Raw genomic sequence first — 21,852 nt, forward strand, 5'->3', positions numbered from 1 at the left:
TCTATTGAAATTTTAGTAAATGTGAGATGTAATCTGTTTAGTTAAGCAAGGAAAACACTTCTGTAGGAGTCAGCATTGCAACTCCTTTGTATTGAAGGTAAAAGGACAGAGTGAGATATGGAGGCACTTGCACTATATCAAATGCTGCTGTTTGTCATTTGCTGTTGGATATGAAGTCCTGAGGCAGCTTATTGGGTCTGTAGTCTTAAATCAGGAAACAATTTTTTTTTAATCAAAGTTATTACAGAAAATAACACAATGATAAACTCCAGGTCTAAAAATTTCTATTAAAGCTTCTATTCAGAACTGTCACGAATCTCACTGAATAACAGGATCTTACTTATGGTACTCTACATTTTATTAATGTCCTGCTCATTAGTATCACTATTAATACAGTTTAATTCTCAGTCTTCCAAATTTAATATAGGTAGACTTATTTGGAGTAGCAGCCCAAAGTGTTGGCGTAAATGTCAATAACCATAAGGGTTATAAGGGAAAGGGATTCATAAGGACAAGGGATGGGGATTCATAAGTCATTTCTGTATATTCTGATCCCAGCAGTGATGAAAGTGCCTGCTGCAGACGGAAGGTGCACAGTCCCACCTGCCCCAGGAGTCCTCCCTGCAGGCACTGTGCAGAGATGCTGTCCTTGTTTCTCTGAGCTTTTTGCAGCCAGGAGGGTTTGTCATGCTGGTGAAATGTGCTGGTGGCAGTCATGCATCTGGGAATTGGTGAAAAGAAACTACCTATGTCCCAAAGTCAACTTCATTGAAAGAGGAATCCAAACAGAGAATCACCTAAAAACTTCACATTTTATTTCCAGAATCTCTACTGGTCAGAAGGAAATACTGGTGAAAGAGAAAAATCATCATGTGAGACAAAGTCCTGGGAAAGGTTCTGTGCCTCAAGTCCTTTCCATGCTTTCCAATCTGGAGCTGACAGTGTTACAGCTTTTACTGCTGCCAGGCTTGGGCTTCCACTGGCTGCCAGTGCAATACAAACAGCAGGGGCTCATCTGAATGGGGAAATGAGCTGGAGCTGTTTGGCAGGGACTGCTCTGGAGTCACTTTCTGTGGTGGGCATTGCCTCCCAGAAAGGAGCATCTGGGGAGCTCTGCTGGGCAATCCTGGTGTGTGGAATCCCCAACCACACAGCCCCATCCCTCTTTATAGACTGCCTTTAAAGAGCTGGAGCCTGCAGCTGACTCTTTTAATACAAGTCATTTCCTTTTAGCTTCTCAGAGCAACAAAAACATGTTTACAGCAAGTCCCAACCATCTCTTCTTCCAGAACCACTTTCATTACCAGGACAGAGGAGGTAGAGGTGGGAGAAAATGGAAATTTAGTGATACAGGATTATATAAAATAATAACATTTTCCAGGGTAATGGGACAAATTAAGTACACCTACTCTTATACTCTCTGTCCTGCTTGTTAGTTTAATGTTTGTATCTTTCTTTTGCTATATAATTAAAATCTGACATGGTTTTAATGTCCAGTGCAGGTCAGATGCCAGTAACACACTAGATCCTGATACTTGTAATGTGAAATCTAGTGTTTTAGAAAAAATTCCTTTCTATGGAAGGTGAGGACTCCTTTAGAAATTTCACATACTGCAGACCAGTGCATTGAACTTGCCCTTCCTGATGGTTGGTCACTGACCTATGGCAGTAAAGGTCACAGGCTAAAAGTGAGTACTCTACAGTTCTGGGATTAAGCAATCTGGGTTAACATCATTTAAAGTTAGATATTTGAATGCTTTTGGAATTCTGAGCATCAAGCATCAGCTGGAGTGAGAACATGTGCTGGGACAGCTGTTGAAGAGTAGTGGGAGAATGGGAGGATTCCATCCTTGCTTGACTTGTGACTTTTCTGTGCCTGGAGAAAACAGCCTTTGCTCTGTTCATGAAATGGGAATTTATGGAACAGGGGTTCTTTCATCTTCACTTACAATGCAAGAATTTCAGCAGCAAGGCTTTTATTCTATTACAGAAAGAGGTAAATATTCCTTTTCTTCTAATCTCAGACCCAATTTCTTGCTCCAAAGTACAGTGTAAAACCTATACACCTGCATGCTACAGTGCTGTAATGAACAGTGCCATGACCTTTAGGTGTTCTGTCTTTTCAGTGAAGAACAAAGTCAGGTCTGTAATTCTTTCTGCAGCACTTGGCTTTTCCTTGATGGCTGAATTAGTCCCTTTACTTAGGCTGGCCAGGTAGAAACATGATGGTTCAGACACTGTAGGACTCAGACATTAGCACATTAAAGACAGAGATTCGTGGCTTTGTGTGGGGCTCACTTTCTATCCAGAATGAATTTCTTCTTGGTAGTTAGCCTGGCTAAGTCAGATAAAAGATACACATCTTCTTGAGCTCTGTCTTGTTTTGCTCATTCCTTAGCCATGCTGACACATCAGTCAAGTACAACTAACCCGACACTTAACCCTGCCTTCCCTGGAGATGTAGGCTGTTGGGCAGGGGAGAAGTACTCTCTCTCTGGATCCTGCCTGGAGCCCATTTGCAGAACAAGCAGCATCCACAGGGAGCCAAAGCCATCAAGAGCCAATGACCACATCAGCCACATCCTTGGCTGGTCCACCATGTCTTATCAGACTAACAACTCAGCTGGGCTGACAACTTCTTCAGCCTCTCATCTGCCCCTCAGCCACTCTCGTGGCTGACAATAGGGCACCAGGGCCAAGGATTTGCAGAAGCAGCACAAGAGTGCACCTACACAGTTTTTATCTGCATTAACCCCTCAGCAATTACTAACTACTGGGTATTGAGGAAAGCCAGTCATTTTACAAGCCCAATCTTCATCCATTCCTGAGGGTAGTGCTCAAAAAGGCTAAACCAGTGCTTCCCTTCCCAGTGCCAAGTGGAGAGCTTCACTGGGATGAGGACAGTAACTTACCCGTACAAGTTCTCCCTCTATTTCCTTACAGATCTCCTAGCTGGGTTCTGTGCAGGTATTCAGCACAGGTGTTAATCTTAAATTTTGCTAGAGAGTTAAAGAAATTGTAGGAAAAAAATCCCATTTCAGGCATGAGCTTCCAGACTGCTGTGGCTTTAACAGCATAGTTTAATTTCTCTGCTGCTGGTATTGCACTGGCAGCACCGCAGAGGGTGGAAGAGAAATAGAGCAGATTGGTGGCAGATTTTGAAGGGAGGTAGCCTTGGGCAAGGAGACACATAAAGATTAAAATCTTAAGTTTTTGTATTGGTTGTTTTGTCTTTTTTACTTCATAGCGATTTTAAATTGCTGCCTTTGTCTGTGCTGTCCTGGCAAGTGCCCTGAGTGCGTTCACTGCTGTCCTGAAGGCTGATTCGAGTCTGTGGTTAATTTGGGATAAGTACTTGTGAAATAAAAAGACAAAAACAGAGCATAAAAAAAAAAAATTAGTCTGTCTGAGGAGAAAAAAGCAACTAAATCCATCTTGTAAAGATAAGGTGCAGCAATAGCAGAGGGCAGATTTACCTTTGTATGCTGGTGCTGAGTATTGCCTCCAAAAAAGGTCTGGAGTACTGACTCAGAAAAAGTCTGGTCATGGAGTTGATATTTTTATGTTACAGTAGTGAACAGAATGCATCTTGTATTGAACAAATCCAGCAGGAGACATAAAGAGTTCCAATTAAACATTCTCTTTATTGGGGCCTTTCTCCAAAATGGCACAAATGCTTAGAGTGCTCATCAGTGCTGCTAATGAAAAGACCCAGAGTCACAGGTTACACTTTTATTTGGATTTAGATCAACACCACAGATAAGATACTTTGGTCAAACACAAGAACAGATTGCTATGCCGCTCCTTCCTGGCTGCAATAAGTACAGTAATGTGTAAAAAAAAAATGCTGGTTCTCCTGGAACACCAAATGTAAATCTTGGATTGGCACATACATCTAATAAATACGCTGTTTGCACTTAGCACTTTAAAAGGAATTGCACATGCAAGATGTAACCAGGCTACTGATCACCTTTGTCATTGTCCCTGTCTTATTTTTACTTTATAAGTTCTTTGCTTGCCTTTTTCCCAGCAAGAAAAAAGAATATAATTTGCTGCTCTACTCAGTATTTCAGTGATTATTCTGCTGATTTTGACACATTTAGCAGAGGTCACATTGAGGCCTTCCCGAAAGAATTGGTATCTCCTCTACAGCTTGGCTTGAAACACAATGCAGGTGGCAATGGAAGTCCACTGAATGAGGTGGGGGGCGTGCCCAGAAGCTGAGAGGAGAGGTTAACACCAAGCAAAGATACAGTAGAGGGACAGGCGTGAATGCAGTTCTTACAATATCAAGAGTCAATACTACTACCACACAAATAATGACATATCAATAATATATTGTACAAGCTTATACAGCAACACATGTTGATTTGCAACATTGTACAGTTTAAATCTAAAGTGCACAGCCTCAATCTGAGGTGACAAAACAGTACTATCAATATAATAAAGGCAACACAATTACAGACACTATTTATTTCCTCTTACTTCATGTCCTCATATTACATTGAATCAATACTCCATTTATCTATTTTAGATGAAATTAAACCCACATTGCACTTTCTTTTTTGTCTTCAAGTATTTTAGAGACAGCAAAACCATATTGCTTTACAAACACAAGTTGGCCATTTAGGCAAAGTTAAAACCAAAGCTTTAGTAGGGTTATAAGTAGACAGGTCTAAGCTGCAGAACTCTTACCAACACTTCCACATGTTGGGGGGAGAAAGGATAAATTTAATTTTCCATGCCAGAGACACCTCTAAAGCTAAGGAATGATGCAGCAAATAATTTCTGCAAGAGCTGTGCCCATGGTTTCTAAAGAGGTTTTGAGGCTCTGTAGGGGTTGTTCTTTGGCAGATGTAGCCATATCTTGACTTCACTGTAGACAAGGATGGTGTCCAGCACTGTGAAAATCCTTTGACAAACCAGTCTGTACTGAGACCCCATCCCTGTCACTCAGATTACAGTCACATTTAATTTAGGCCTCGTCTTGCAGACCTTTACATCTGTAAGAAGTCTTCACCTTCTTAATGTAGCTGTGAGGTTTTCAATGTAGTTTGGGACTGCTCACAGCAGAAATAGTTTGGAGATAAGAATTTACTCAGCCTTTTTTTTTTTAATAGGCTTTTTAAACACAGAACACAGAAACCATCCAAATACAACCTTATTTCAGTCTTGGTTAGCGCTGTATATTGATTGTGCGTCTGCTCAGGCCACGTGGGAAACATAATTAGGAATAATAGCATCCTATTGTTGTACTGTAATTGATCTTATTAAGTGGTTGTAAGAGCTGCAGTCCTCTTGAGGTTTTTCAGTAACCAACCCTGGAGATGTACAATCCATATGACATGGAGAAAGAATGTATTACGTGGGCTTGTCTTTTAAAATAAGCAGTAATAAATATTTGAGGCACCTCCATCAAAAAAAAAAGAATCCCAGGTAATTTTCAGCTTCTGTACTTGCAGTTTTATAACCCATATAAAATAAAAATATATAGTTTACAAAATAGGATTTTTTATATATATATATATATATTTCCTTTTGTAAAACTATACTTATTTAAATACATTTGAAATGTTGCTATAGGTAAATTAGAAATTCTGTTCTAATACTACGAAAAAGGCAAAATCCTTTCACTTTTAACATACAGCATGTATATTCTGCATCTCACCACCCCCTCCCACTTCCCCCAGTCTGATTTTGTCATAATTTTGGGCAACTTTGGCATCATTCAGTCTGATTACTGTTAATTTAAAATAATTACTGTGTTAAAATTTGGGGTAAATTTTTAAGTATCTTCTGGTCTTCCTTATTTGTTTCAATGAAGCTTTTTTGTGCACCTAATTATTAAGGAGGCATTCTAAAACTCAGGAAAGGACTTTAAAGGAGCCATGTTTCTTGATTTTAAACTGTACTCTACTCCAACGCCACAATATAGAAATAGATTTACTTTGGAACAAACTACAAATACATTCGCACAGTTTGTGACAACTTAATTGTCTACTTAGAGGTCCAGGAACAGGCTTTCACACCCAGTTCTTATAAATCTTGTCCCAGGCGTTCTATTTCATCAATCAGGAAGTCAATGTCCTGGTGAGTGGCCGCAGGGTTGGAGATGACCATCCGGAAGAAGTTCACTTTGTCCCCCAGGGGCTGATAGCTCACCATGGTCGTGCCATACTCCATCATCCTGGCTTTTATCACTGGTGCCACCTGCAGAGCAACAGAAAGTAGGGGACGATGGTGATGTCTATTATTATTGTCAGTATTATTATTATTTTCATTATTGTCATCACCCTCATTGTTATTAAAACATAGTACACTTCCTTTTTTTTATAGAGGATGGAGAGCTACAAGCAGCTGAAATGAAATTACATCCAATATTAATAAAAACATTCACCTCCAGTAAGGAATAAATGTCACACTGAAAAGGCATTCAATTTATCCTGTTTCTTTGTCGTGCTCTTTAAATGACTGGGGAAATTTCCCTCTTCTACTCCCTCAATATTGCTGACAGGGACACAGTAGCTGTTTTTTGTACTGTTCACAACAGGGCTACAATTGGTTTCATATGCCTGGGTGCTGCTGAGCTTTTGCTGCCCGTGCTGTGTTTAGTGACTGCAGTTCCCAGGGCCTCCAGTACGGAAACAAGGAGCAAATACGGGCTCTGCACATGGGGCAAAGGCAGGAACACCACACCTGGGGACCAGACAAGGTGGTGCCAGACTGGCTTGCAGTAAAACGACCACAGAGCTGTCATTTGCCAGCACCTCCCTTGCTCTGTGCCCTGGGAGATGACTGTGGGCACTGCCTGCCTGCAGGGGTTTCACTGCTCACCTTCATCAGGCGGCTCGTTCTCTCCTCGCTGTCCTCCACTCCACGCAGGCTGGGAGGGATGTACCAGAAGCAGACATTGGTGTGCTGAGGCTAAGCACAGAATAATAATGGTTTATGTTGTAAGAAATGCTCATAATATCTCAATTGAAATTAAGTTCATGCCTTCCCTCCCTCCCATGCATCATCTTGTGACAGCAGGCAATGGTTTTCATTATTGTGGTCCACTGAGAGTCATCATTGTTATTAATGCAGAAAAGATAATTTTAAGCAATTTATTCCCAGGGTGTCAGATGCAAAAATACATCATCCAGCTGGGCAAATATATTTATGTCTTCCTGAAAGGCATCTGGATTTTGCAGCTCCTGTCCCCTCTGGGGGCTGAAGGGATCGTGTGGCTAAGGCAAGAGTCTATTACAGATAATTTAGAGGTGAGGACCGTGTCATTTACTTTTATTACATGACAGAATAATACAGAATCTGATTTTGTACACAGGAGCCACAGGTGTTGCATAAGATAGTCTAAGATTTTCTTACATTTAATGAAATTTATTACTTCTCAATTTGATTCAGCTAGCTGCTGTATTAAAATGCATGCATCACAGCATCTTAGCTCATTGAACATCTATGGGGCCACTAAGCAGAAAGGCATAAAGTAAGAACTAGTTGGCATTTTTTGTGCATTTTGTGGGGTACTGTACATGCACTCCCAACAGACCCTGCTATTAGCAAACTGCAACTCAGTTTTAGAGCTTGTTCTCATTGTACCTCTGTGTGTTGTGTTAGGCTGAGACACCAGGGTTTTGTTGCAGCAGGGTTAAACTGAGCAAACTGAACACTTATGCACAGCTGCCTCATCTCCCTTGTTCCTGCATTCCATGAGGAAGAGAGAACTGGCACAACAAGGGTCCCTGCTTTCTGTCTCATGCTGTTTGACTTGACCTGTTGGTAGCATCCCAATAGGTAACGAAGCCAACACTGCTGCCCAACTGAGAAAAAGAAGTTGCACTACATACCTTTCCATCAAACACCATTTCATACCCTTCTCTGTTCTTTATTTTATTGTACAGGTATTCAGCAAGTTCCAAGCACTTATCAATTTGTGCTTCAAATCCTGTGGTTCCCTTTACAGAGAGATGAAGAAAAGAAGTTATGTAGTGATCTGTTCTATGAATTAAAAGGGCGAAAGGACCATGCAATACTTGCCAACACATCAGCAGAAGTCACCTCTCAGAAGTCCCTGTGAGATATGTTCTGGCAGTGCAGAACTGACTTAAAAAGCCCATGTCATTATCCCTCTGTGTATAAAGATTTCAAAACAGAGTAGAGGTAGCCCGGAGAGAAAGGCTTGGAGTAAAAGAGACATGTGGCTAAAATCGCCTGCCACTCTGCAGACCCCAGTTAGCACTACAGCTATTGCATCCTCCTTTACAGACTCCATACCTCCTCAGAGGTTTAATGAAGCACATAAGAATCTTTAAGGCTTTCTGGAAATGAAACAGTGATCTCATCTCCTCTCCAACCTTAGGCAACCTGACATAACAGATTAAATAAATACACACAAGAACTTATTTAGCAATACAGATACTACTTATATAGATAAGTAAATCTACTACTTATATAGATAAGTAAATTTAGCAATATAGATAAAGCAATATAGATAAAGTAATTACAGATTTCCCAGTGAAGCTTTCTTCTACTCCTTCAAAAGATTACCTAATATCTATTGCATGCAATTAGGTATTGCCTAGGTATTTCAGTCTTGATTTGCCATGTATAATTTCTGAATAAAATTAAAACATCCTTTTATTTCCAGAAATCTTTATAACAACATTCCTAGGTATATGATTTGTGCTGTTAGACTCCTACAGTTACACAAGGCAAATGCTATGCAAAGCCATACAGTTCAAGTTTCAAAATCATGTGTGCTGCTTTGAAGCTCCATCCTTAAAAGTATAAAACCCCCAGAAAATAATAATGTTCTTTCTTTCATGTTATATATGTGAAATTCAGGTCAGGTATTTTCTAAAATTATGATTACAGGAAAAAAAAAAAACCTCAAGTGTATCTGGTGTGCATTATTTTAATACAAACAAATGTGCAGCAGGCAGTCCTACCTTTGCCCTCCACATCAGCCATAGCTTGAAGACATCAACATGCCGTCCACACTGCAGAGCCTTGTCTCCCGTGTCGTAGGACAGGTCGTAGTGCTTGTCTTGTTGAAAGAGGTAGGAAGCATGCATTTGATTGCAACTCTGCATCAATCCCTTATGGACACAAAGACACAAGCACAGGGATGTCAGCACAGATTTGACTACTGCTTTGAGGGCTGCTTTGGGTGAAAAATTGCAAACACCCATATTCAGCCAAATATATGTCCAAGCGCCGAAGGAAGATCAAAAAACCCCACAAAACCAGACTTAGTTGCTCAATGGATTAATCTCTATCAGTGCCCAAGATGCCTTGGTACCTGATCCAGCAATGTGTAATCCACTCTCAAATCTAAATATTTTTTTAAAAAGCTGGACATTGTGCTTCCTAGCAATCTTATGCTTAACTTAATTTTTGGATCTTGCCTTTTATTCTTTGTTCTGGTTCCTTTTCCTCTTTTCCTTTGAAGGCTTCTTTTCTGAATCAGACCAAGACAACTGGTGACTAATCTAAAGACTATCACAGCACTTTTCAATTGCTTTGGTCTCTAAAATTCTGATTTTTATTGTTTTCTTTCTTTGTAGGAACAGTTCTTTTCTGCAAAGCCCTCAGCTATAGCTTGGATGCTTAAGCGGTATAGAAAGCTTTGAGCAGACAGAAGAGCATATGGCCTTTAAAAACCCAGCTAGACCTATTTCTGGGCTGCAACATACCATTCTAAGAGGTACCTTTGTGGGAGGGATAGAAGCCAACAAGGTGAGGAAATCTGGCTCATGAAAGCATGAGGTTTCCTTTTTAGCTTTTTAAGTAAAATGCAGAGAGCCACGTTCTGGCTCTAGTTAAGTTCTCAACCAAGTTTATGGTTTACCTTAGGGCTGTTGCCTAAAATGGCAATTTTGAGTCCAAGAAGAATCATAACATGGCTGCTTATCATCAAGTCTAATCTTTATGTGTAACTCAAAACTGAGATAGCAAAATGAGAGGGGGAAAAAATTGACTTTCTCCTAATCTGAACCATCTGTTCGCACTAGAAGTCAGGGATGGTACTGACTTCAGCTGGGCAGGCTTTGTCTTGGGGAACTGACCCAGAGGGCAAATAAAAGCCAGTTTCTCTCTTCCTAAGTGCAATCACTTTGTATACAATCTGTTGTACAGCTGTTAGCAAAACAGCAACCAGCTTTTTGATAGCTGGTCTATTAAGTGGTGGCTGTATGGCAGCTGTCCCAGTCAGTGATGGTTATATGAAAATTACAGGCTTGAATGGTAATTCAAATTCTAGCACTAAATGAAACATTTACTTTTTATTCCAAGTGCACTTAGTGCTCCATTTTTGCTTCCATGTGCCCCAAAGTGGATATATAGATCAAAGCTGGAATATCATAAAAGTCTAGAAAGTGTAATGATGCCTCAATTCTGGACCAAATGTTATGCTGCATGTAAACCACAACTTTCACCCCAAGAGGACCAGAGTTTGCATGCAGTTACATTTTATGCTACACAGCAACTAGTGGGGTTGCAGTCATGCAGCCACAACTTAGCCATGGATATTTAGAATGGAAAGTCACAAAACTCTGTACAGATATTGCCATTGATTGCCCCATTTTTGCTAGACATCTGTTTTAATTCCTCCTGCAGTCATGGCTGAAGCATATAAACAGAGGTCTTTTCTCACTTCCTGTTATAATCCTCATCACATTAGTAAGTATTATCTATGGCACAGTTATGAAGAAAATATCCAGGATTTCCAGAAGTAAAATGCCAGAAAGAAGCAGAGAAGCACGTATATGTGACATACCTCTTCTCTTACTAGCAGGGCTGAACACTGCAGTGGGACGCCCATCATCTTGTGAGGGTTCCAGGTTACTGAGTTAGCCCTGGGACAGAAAACCACATGAAACTCAGACATTGTACTACGTGATGAAACCCCAGAGGCATTTAGAAATAATTAGAATAATACCAAACATGTAGCAATACTCACTTTTTTCCTTTTTCTGAGCACAAGCTGAAAATAATCATGGCTGATATTAGGAAAGTAATGCCTTCACAGGGGACCTAATCCACTCCAGTTGGCTTTTGGATGACAATCCTGGCAAATTACCACAGGATAATTGCTTTATCCACTAAAATTAATCAGAATTAAACTTTCTGGGGAGTCATCTGTACTTTACAAACATTGGGCAAACTTCCTAAAAACACGCACTTGACTGATGGAACTTTCTAAAATTGCACAGTCAATTAAAGATGCAGATAAGAAGCTGGCAAGCCAGTAGATCTCCCTCCCTCTGATTCCAGTTTCAGCAAGATTTTCGTAACTAGCTCACACAGGCATTTAAAAAAAATTCATTTAAATACTTCTAGGTATCACAAAGTCTCTGAGTAACCTGGAAAAGCTGGCCCAAAGTAATTTTTCTTGTTGCTCTGATGACAGCAAATTTTCGTAGCTCCTTAATTTTTGCTTGGCTACAGCAATTCACACAACTACAGTAATAAGCATGGAACTGACCCATCTTGCCAGAAAAGAGTCTGATTCTGCCTCCCTTCAGGACACATGTGTTGGAAAAACTGCTGTCAGCCTAGGTTTTGGGAACAAGCACAGAGCTGACACAATACAGCCTAGAGAAGAGGCATTTGGGACTGTGTGAGGGCTGAATGGAAGATTGTCCAGTTGTTTATTATTTTAATTTTGTGTTATGCTCGACTGGCTATTTTGTAATTACTATTATTACATATGATGAGTTAGCTGATAAATGTATATATTTGCATCCAATTTGGCAAGCTGTCAAGGACACATAGTGCATGTGTGTCGCAGACATCCTTTCACTAAAAATCCTTTCTTTAGGATTTTTCCTTCTGAGAAGCTAAGAAGCCTCAGAGACAGAATGTAAACAATGGTTATCTGCTGCTGTGGAATGCAACAGCTCCACCTGTGATTGGCCCATCTTGGATGTTTATAATTAACGGCCAATCAAGGACCGAGCTGTCTCGGACAGAGTCCGAAAGAGCTGCCTTTGTTATCATTCTTCTTTTCTATTCTTAGTTTAGTTAGCTTCTGAGGAAACCTTTCCTTTCCATTTCTTTTTATTGGTTAGTTATAATGTAATATATATATATCATAAAATAATAAATCAAGCCTTCTGAACATGGAGTCAACATTCTCATCTCTTCCCTCATCCAAGAACCCCCGTGAACACGGTCACAATGCGATTTTATCTAGTGCACTGATTCATATTTTGATGGTATAAATTAGTCAACTGAGGCATGGGAATACTTAAAGGACCCAGAGCACACTTGCAGGTAACACTGATGGGAATAGAGGTGAGCAGGTTAGAAACTAGCAGTGTTTTCCTTTGTAGGACTTGGATACAGTGCCACAGGTTTATGCACCTCCTGCCAAATTGCTTCCACTCCTTCAAAGCAAGTGACTTCAAAATTCACATGGACATCAGGCAGGACTTTTGTGCTTTCTTCTTTGCTATTTAAATGGGACTGTTCAAGTGCCTGCTGCAAAATCTGTAGGGAACAGTCTTCCACAGGCAACATCTGGCCACTTGGCTTGGCTTTTTGAGTATTTGGCAGCTTTTAATCAGCTCAGTCAGTCATCTGATTACAACACCAAAGCTAATGGTTCTGAACATTCACTCAGATCTATGAATTTCCCTTGATATGATACTTTTTACTTTTATTTGTGCCTATGCAAAATCAGATGGAAATTCTTTAAGAGACCTCTAAGTAACAATAGTGGTATGCATTTTCTCAAGCAAAAGGGTTACTTACTGACAACATCCAGATGGGAATTATCTGTCTAAAACATTTAATCTACCTTATGGGCACTTATTTACCTAATTGTACACATACCAACTGTGTACAGAAAAATAATTAATTATGTAAAATAAAAATCCAACATTTTTCATTTGTTATCAGTTATTTTGGGCTTCTGTCATCAGTATGTGTTTGAAGAAATTGCTGACCAAGACAAAAAGTAAAAAAGTCTACAGAGTTTTTCCTTTACAGATTTCAAATGGATGACAGGAGAGATTCATGACTGGCAGAATTTGGTCCTGAGCCATCATTAAATACAGACTGATGCAATCACTGACCAGCCACAGCCCTAGGAAGGGTGCCCAGGGTGCTCTGAGGGAGCACTCACTCACTGCACACAGGATTTTCTCATGTAGCTGTGACCCCGTGTCTGAGCCTCTGCACGGGGGACACCAGGCTGGAACTCCTGCTGTTGGCCAGACCTATCTGCTCCACACACTGGGGCTTGTGCTTCCTCCAGGGTGCCTTCCAGCACCTTGAAATCTGCCATGGAGACTGGAGGGCGTGGTAAGGACAGTCCTGCAAGTCATCCTCCTGTGACAGGAGTACTTCTGCTGGCTGACTGTTACCTGAAGGATGAGAGTACTCAGGGCACAGTGTGCTGCAGTAAATGTTCCCTCTCCCATCAAACATGAATAACAGCTTCAGTTCTCTTCTACTCAGACCTGTGGTGACTCCATTATCTACCATGAAACAGAAAGGTCCTTAAAAGGTCTGCTCTAAAGGTTCCCATACTTGAGATCTGGACACACTGAAATGAGCCGCTGTGTCCAGCAAGGAGAGGAACAACATTCAAAATACCAAATTTCCTTAATTCTCTGCCAAACATATTGAGATAGTACTTATCAAAACACTTAATAAAATCCAGTGGAGTTCTGGATCTAAAGCTATCATGTGGAAAATGCTCCAAAGTAGATTTAACCTGAACTTCTCATTCCAGCACAATTTGGACAGCAATTTGAGAGGCAAACCCTTTGTTTCATACTCTGCCCTCAAAGGCAATGAGGTAGATTTTTGCTGGCTGGATATTTGTCCTTTTAATGCATGATGTATAAGTCTGGAGTGCTGCAGGCAGTCTTAACTAAATGAAATAGAATCATTGGCTGCTTTCCAAATTTTGCATGAGAGATGTATGAGAAAAGAACTGAATCATCAAGGTATCTTCCTAATCTCCAGGATCATGATGAGGAAGTTGTTTGTAATTTTAATTGGCAAGGAACAGCAAGCAATATGATTTAGTGATAAAGAAGGAGGGAGTAATGCTTTACTCTTGAACATCATGAGCCTATGTAAGTACAGAAATGCAAGTGAGTCCATCCAGCCCAGTACACTGCCTCTAGAAAGTGGACTAAATAGGTTACTGGCAAGAATACAAAACAGGGCAAGCACCTCTGAAATTTCTCTAAATACTCTCTGAGCTTCCACTCATTTGTGGCTTACAAAAATCCTGAATGGTTTTTGTCTTTCCTTGAATGTAGATAAACCTAAACATCCTAAAGAAAGGATTTCATGTCTTATCGAAATGTTTCTGAGTAACCAGCTGTTCTTAAGTTCAAGTTCAGTCCTTACAGCCTGGACAAGCATCACTTATGTTCATCTGCATTATCTGCAATGTTTATGAGCTCATGACTACAACTGTATATATATCCAGGGACAGACTGACTGAAGACATCAGTAACACAGTCTGGAAAGGGCTTTTCTCTCCAGAAGTGACAGAGCAGGACATCTGTCCTAACTGCAGGTGCACTTTGAGTTTTATACTTCAGTGTACAAGACCTACAAGATTCACTTCTTGGAGAAATGAAATTACTAATTCATGATGGATGCTGAATCAGAGAATGCTGCAGAAACTGCTCTGGACCTGTGAATGCATGGTGGGAGAAGAGAGAAACAAGTATGGAATGTCTGCTGTTTATACTTCAAAACAAATTGTCACAAGGGCACTCTGCAATGCTGCTTCAACTGGAAACAGTTCATATGATTTCTCCAAACCATATCTCAGAGAAAACATGATCCTTGATTTTTACAGGCATTGCTATGGTAATGACAAGTGTGTCAAAATGCATTTAATAAATGTCTTTTATTGATACCAATAAACCATACCTTTCGACGCCATTCAACTTCCATTTGTGTTTCCTCGACATCAGGAGCCCACCTCCCCACGCTCCCTGGAAGGCAAGGCACATCATCACCTTCATGAGAGCTCTGCTTTCCTCCCTGATGACATCTGTGCCTTCCCATCAGTTGGGACCCTTTTTATCTCACTGATGTGGCACACTCCAAAATGACCAGGCAGATGGGGCCTGAGGCATGAGCTGTGCTAACAATTTTCTCCCAGTAGCTTGGAAGCAGCAGTTAATAGCCCCTAATCTAGGCTCCCACCCTCATCATCTGCAAACCCCTCACTCACCCCCTCCTCTGACACCAGCACACGGGGCTGTAATTAACGACTTGCAGATCTGCTCCTGGGTCAGCTGTCTTTTCTCTCGTAGTCACTAAGTTGTAATAACAAACCAGGCTGGGATCTCAGCTGCTCTGAGGCATTTTCCTCATATTTTGGACCCTCTACTGCTTGCCCTCTACTCATTTGCTTTCCTCACAGAGATCTGGGACAAGCAGGCATTTCATGTGACTGAGAAGTATTTAAGGTAAATAGAAATTCTTCCTTTGAACGGACTGATTTTGGCTGACACAGTTATTCAAAATCAAGACTCCCAAAGCTATGGGAAGTCAATTACCAAGCCTTTTTGGAGAAAGGATTTGCAAAAATGACATAGAAGATATTCTAGGGCTGAAAGATGATCCTTCAGAAAGATTTCTTGGCAAGAGCCTGGATAAAGCTAAGAAGCCAATCTGATAAATTTCCCTAGCACTTGCATTAACCTGATCAGCAATTTGCAGTACTTTATTCCAGACAAATGTATCCTTTTCCTTATATATTTATTTTGCAGCTGCTGCAGAAGCAGAGCCAGTGCTCAGTATGCTTCTTACATATTTCTTTACTAATGGCATTTAAAGATAAAGCTGAAAGCCAAAAGCACTCAAACTAGGTCAACTTAAGTGTCCCAGTTGCTACAAGTACAAGTACAGTCACAGCTCCTAAAATATCCCCATGACCTGAGCCTTTCAGAGGAGTGGGAAGTCAGTGCTTGAATGTTAGACTTAATTACAGGAACTAAATACAATGGGTTTTGTACAAGATGACACTCTCCAAAATGAATAAATTAATGTTAATACACCTTGTAATCCAGCCCTCCACATATGATGGTACTTACATCCACATGCATCCAGATTTTGTATTTCTTGCAGATGTCTGCAATAGCTATGAGAGGATCAAATGCCCCATACACTGTTGTCCCAGCTGTGGCACTCACCAGAAAAGGAACGAATCCCTGCAAGAAAGCAGAGGGACGTTGTGCATGGTCAGAGTGCTGCAGCCCCCTCATCCCCTGGCAGCCCCAGCTCCCGCTGTGCTGTCCCTACAGTGACCCCACGAGTGTCTGCCAGAGGCCATCCCTGCTCGGTTACACTGGTTTTCTCCACGTTTAGATGCCAGCGATATTACAGTTTCTACCTTAAGGTGGCAGCAAACTTCCAAACCAGTATCCTCCATTTATTAGGATGCATGAGACAGGTACGGGCTCAACAGAACAATTCTGCTTCGCACCACCTGCCTGAAACAAAAAAGTCTGCACTGCAGGATGTCACATGAGCAAACCTCAACCAGGCACCACAGTGAGAGAAGCGATTCTGGGGGACTCTGCCCTGCCCTGGGCTGCGGTGCAATTATCCCAGTCTGGCCATGGGGTGCCCCAGTTTTGTCACTGGAACATCGTGTCTGATGTGGGCCAGGGGAGGTGGGGGGCTCCAGCCCCATCCCTAAGGCAGAGCAGGGAGACAGCTCTTCAAAGGTAAAGGCAGCAGCCTCCACAGAGGCCAGGGAATATCTCTTGAACTCCCTCTGCTAAACGCTGTGCCTCATCAGCCATCACTTCTGCACTATGAGAACTGAGGTCTGCTAAAATTTATAGAAGTGTTTCATTTTAATTTCATTTTCTGTTATGTTGATTTTATAAGGAGTACTTAGAGGTCAAGAGTGGCTACTTTTTTTTTGCAGAACTGAGGTTCAAACCATCAAAAAAGTCCAAACTTCCTTCTGCAACAGTCAGTAGGTTTGAGTGGCACTCTATTACCATTTTGCCTTATTTTTTTAATCTACTGTATTGCTTTTATTGGAAAAAATGTGCTTTTAATGAAGATTTGTGTTATTAATCAGGTTTGGCTGCTGTGTGTCTAGTGAACATAAATGCTGAAAGCACAGGGCTGAGTTTATTGCATACCTTAATCTGATGTTTTAATTCTAGCTTCTCTCAGTGAACAAATACAAGTGTGTGCATTTTTAGAGATATGTGGATTTTAGTTTACCTTCCACTGATTTGGTGAGTCTATGAAAAATATTTTCAATGCATTAGAATAAAACAAATTCCCCGAAATGATGACTCAAGTTTTGACAATATTCAGCTGAGAAGCTGCATCATAGGCTGATAATATAGAAGAGGAGGATGTTACGCAAAACATCATATAAAAAAGAAAGCCAAATAGCTCATGGATATTATAAAGTAGTTATAAACCTATTTTCTCAGCAACTCTTGCCTCATTAATTGGCAGGCTACATTTCTAAGAAATAAATCAAAACTTAATGGGCAGGCTTGTGTTGTTTTACCAAGGAAAGCAAACAACTGGCTTTGCCATTCTTCAGGTTTTTTCATCTTTGGAAGCAGAAAAGCTGGTAAACTTACTTTTTGTTTGGCTTCAACAATTCTTCTTTCAAGGTCTGATGGGATCATTTTCCCTCTGGAGCAAGAGAGAGTTATATCAGTAACTTGAAATCAAATTTTGCTGTTACTTCTTCACTTAATGGGAAACCCAGAGAAGGAGCAAAGTGACTTTTTGAACCAAGAGTTATGCTGCATTGAAGAGGACAGAAAGACTCTGTCCAGTAGTCTGGGTTTTACCTTATTTATTTAGTCAATATATTTGCATCAATATAGTGATGGGGACTGAGAGAAAGTATCTCGTGGCCACCCCATAAAGACTGATGCTGCTCCTTGGAGCCTCTTGGTCCTGCCTGAAGTTACAGTCCTGGGAATAAGCCTCAGTCTCCCAGGGAGAGGCTCAGCCCAGCGTACCAAGAAGTTCACTGGGTGCCAAATCCCAGATCAGCAGGCACAGAAAATGCCAGAAGAGCTGCACGGCCCTGAGCAGTGCCAGTCAGTGGTGCTGTCAGCAGCTGTCTCTGCGCTCCCTTCCCAGGGATGAAGGTGTTCAGGGTGACTTTCCCACGGCTCAGGGAATTACATGTTTGCCTCTCCTGGAAGCAGGGTGTGAGAAGCTGCCAGTCCAGACTCGCTAAATGCATTGTCAGGCTCTTTGCACTGACTGTATTTGCAACACCTCCACCATGTACCATCCACTTCAGATTCAGTTGGGTAAGGCTTGAAGGCTGATTTAGGAAATCCTCTGAATTAACTAGGTGCAAGATAAAAGAGTGCTGATACTGAATATTAAGGCTATGGTTTTCTTTGCTATAGTCACAAGCAAGTCTATAAAAGAAGAGGCACTATGAATATCAGCAATACAAACATGATAGATTCCCATGTTACAGAAATAAAGTCTTCACCAGCTTTGAATGTTGTACATTTAGATTGCTATAAATTTTTAAAGACTTTTAAAAGATTTTTTCAGATTTTTTTCTTTCACTAGGCCCTCATTCCTGCTGCTATAAAAAAAGAACCTTAATTAAAGCTCAAAATGAAGTGGAAACTAATAAACCCATTAGTTTTAGTTTCCTTTTGCATGTAAACCCTTGACCTTTTTTCATGACATTTAGATGCATGTCCTTTTTTAAAAATTATTAATTCATTGTAATAAGATACTATTGGTTTAGTAAGCTTCCATCCTCACACAGCTTACAGTAAGATGGTATTTATTTTAGTAGAAATGGGTTTGTACTGGTGAGTTTTTTTGCGAAACCTCTCCTGAATATTCAAAACAGTAAAATATGGAAAGAATAACTAAAAATAAAAAGCTCTAAAAATCTAAAAATTAACCCTAAATTTTTCTTGCAAAAGTGCAAGGAAAGTCCAAAAAGTATTCAGCTCCTTGTGAGCTCCCTCCAGACACAAGTACATGATCAGAGAAAAGCAGTAGTAGTCTAATGCTCAAAAGATGTTCCTGGGATTATGAGAGGAATAAAGAAAATAAAACCATGTCAAAGGAGGGCAATGAGTTCCTCTTCAAAACATAATTTAGATGTTGATCTTTAATAGTTTCTGATTTTGTGAGCTTGTGCATAGAAACATAGACAGAACTGGGCAGATGTTTTCACTGCCCAAATTTTTTTACCAAAGCAAGCAATTATCCAGCCTCATGTCATATTGAGTAGATGCAGGAATTCATGGCCAGGAGAGTGCAACTCCCAAGCAGTGTCAAGGTTTACCAGGGTAAACAAGGCCAACTTGGCAGGTGTGGGTCAGAATGGGAAAGAGGCACTGGAAGTATGCTTGGTCATACTGAAAGCATCAAAAATGTATCAACATGGTCCTTCCAGAGGCCCACATCTTCAAAGAGGCTCTTCCCAAGCACACCAAGCCACATCCTCTGCAAACAATCTGCTCTGTCCCTGTGCTGTCTGCTGTGTCCCTGTGGTGCCTGTGAGACACACAGGAATCCTGCTGGTTACTTCAGCGTGGGCAGGCCAACCTGTGCAGTGTTCACAGAAAACCATCACGCTGAATTTGCACAAGGAGAAAAAGAATTCATGGCTCCATTGATCCACATCCATCTCTAGTGAATAGAAACAACTGGGGATTTATTTTGATATGTGTTGGTTGCTCTGACGTCATTAAATCCTCTTCAAGGTGTGTTCAGTCCTTTGTTAATAAAGAGATAATAGGACCATAAGTCAATATGCAGGCACTGTGATAAGCACTGTAAATTGCTTACTTGATGCTTGTTTTTTAATGTGGGAGCAGAGTATTTTGATAGCAGCAAAGCCTTCCATTCTGTTAGAGATGTAATTAATTCAATACCTTATAACAGTGAGGGACTCAAATAGTATTTTCTATTAGAAATTCTCTCAATAGAATCAGTAAGAATTGTTCTATTAATTTTTTGTCCCATAGAAAGTGTTCTCCTGAAACCAGAAAATTTTTATCAGAGTATGTTGATTTTGTTAATACGCTTTTTTCTCAAAATGGGGTTTCACAGAGGATTGAAACCTTTTAGTTGGGTGAGTTAAGCAGTAACTTATCTACCACCCTTTCTCAGAGCCTGTGTGAGCTGCACATCAGCTGCCTCCTGTGCTGTTGGTTTCCAGGGACCACCATCCTTCTTAGCCTGTGCTTCCCACAAGGCTGCCAAGATCCTTCTCTGCACATCCTATCACAGACATGTCCTCATCAAGGGCATGAGGGGAATGCAATCCAGCTGAGAAAGATGGTGGGAGCATGAAGTAGTAGAATTATACTAGCAAATGCTCCTAAATATTTTATTCCTACAAAAGGCCCACTGCAGCTCATTTTAATGGATCAAAATGTGAGAGTCTGATTTGACCAAAACAAGATTCCTCCTGGTTTATTAGCACAAAATGTAAAGAATTATATTAGTTTGATATCCTGTTTCACATCAGAATGAAACACAAAAAAAAATATCAGAAACCTCTGAGGAAAGGAACTTCTAAGATATTTTATGAACTCCATAAATGGACCCATAAAGAAGCTACTAACAGAGCCAGTTCCTCAAGTGGGATAAATTAGTGTAAAGCTGATGAAGATGACAGTGCCATGACAAATTACACCAACTGCTGCCCACATCCTACATACTCTCTCTGAGATAAGCACCTGATGATCCTCTGTTATGCAATTATGCACCACAATAAAAGGTGTATTTGACATCTTTACTTACCTTTCATCACATCTAATCAAAATCACACTATCTGTACCAATACCCAAGGCTGCAGCTCCTTTCTTCACAGAAAAGTGACTCTGAAAAAAATATATTTATTATTATTTACTTGTTTATTATTTATTATTTAATTTAATATAAAACACTACCCTTGAAAACCCTTCAGCAGGAAGTTCCACAAGGCAGTAATTATATTCAGAGCCCTTTTGGAAACTGATCACTGTAATATGAGGCTTCAAAGCAGGTCACTACCATCAACCAGAGGGACAGCAATCACTCTAATCTGGGTTTACTCCTGGAATATTACAGACACAACTCTGGTCCATGCTGGACCTTGATGCAAACCTGCAGCTTCTACTGCTTGTGCAGATTCAGCTGTGAGCTTGATTTACTGAAACAAAATAGTCTTCTCTACAGAACTAATTTAGTTTGTGATGCCCATAGTCGTATGCTACAATGTATCTTCTGCCCAGAGAAAAAGAGAGAAATGAAAATAGAAAGCCTAATTGTGATGTCATGCCAGTGAAAGCCAGTAATAACTCCTACTAATAAACACAGCTACTGAAGTTTAAAATCAGAATAGGGCTATTATTATTATTATAGTAAGACTATTAGTTAATCTGTAAGTACAAAAATAAAATGTGTAAGTTACATACTGGAGTGCATGTTGGCCTAATTTTCTCTTGCTCATAGGACTTAACTCCTGAGCCAGTGTTGGTATATAATCCTAAATTGACTCCCAGTGATTATGATAATGCAACAGTTGTATACATTATAGCCCCAAGAGTTTGATTTTGTATTAACTCAAACACAGCTGTTAACAAGATTGTCTAAAGTAATTTTAACTACAGTTTATTAAACATTGAAAAAATGGAAATTCTTTAGATTTTACAGTATCATCAATTTAGGATGTAACACTATAAAAAAGATTCAGAAGACAAAGACCTAACAAGGCTTTTTAAGTGTCCAGAGTGTTAAAGAAGAAAGGAAGACCTAGTTTGCAGAGCACAAAGAAAGAAGTAATCACTATGGCTTTGTCAAGGGAGTATTTGCAAGCAGCAGAGAGCAGTAGGGGAAGAGACTGGC

The 21,852-nt window shown here is 40.4% G+C and overlaps 1 protein-coding gene across 1 annotated transcript in view; it reads right to left on the minus strand.

The window, feature by feature from the left end:
- Positions 1-3,624: 3,624 nt before the first annotated feature.
- GAD2 (glutamate decarboxylase 2) overlaps positions 3,625-21,852 on the minus strand; it is a 40,806-nt gene continuing 22,578 nt past the window's right edge. Inside the window, exons 8-16 of the mRNA XM_036400742.2 lie at positions 20,767-20,846; positions 17,601-17,655; positions 16,077-16,193; positions 14,905-14,969; positions 10,778-10,856; positions 8,949-9,098; positions 7,848-7,955; positions 6,835-6,924; positions 3,625-6,210 (exon numbers count right to left, since the gene is read on the minus strand). Of these exons, the coding sequence (XP_036256635.1) occupies positions 6,037-6,210; positions 6,835-6,924; positions 7,848-7,955; positions 8,949-9,098; positions 10,778-10,856; positions 14,905-14,969; positions 16,077-16,193; positions 17,601-17,655; positions 20,767-20,846 (918 nt within the window). The 3' untranslated portion in view covers positions 3,625-6,036. The remainder of the gene's footprint in view (positions 6,211-6,834; positions 6,925-7,847; positions 7,956-8,948; positions 9,099-10,777; positions 10,857-14,904; positions 14,970-16,076; positions 16,194-17,600; positions 17,656-20,766; positions 20,847-21,852) is intronic.

The sequence above is a fragment of the Molothrus ater genome, chromosome 1 (assembly GCF_012460135.2).
Source record: "Molothrus ater isolate BHLD 08-10-18 breed brown headed cowbird chromosome 1, BPBGC_Mater_1.1, whole genome shotgun sequence".
Taxonomy (NCBI): Eukaryota; Metazoa; Chordata; class Aves; order Passeriformes; family Icteridae; genus Molothrus; species Molothrus ater.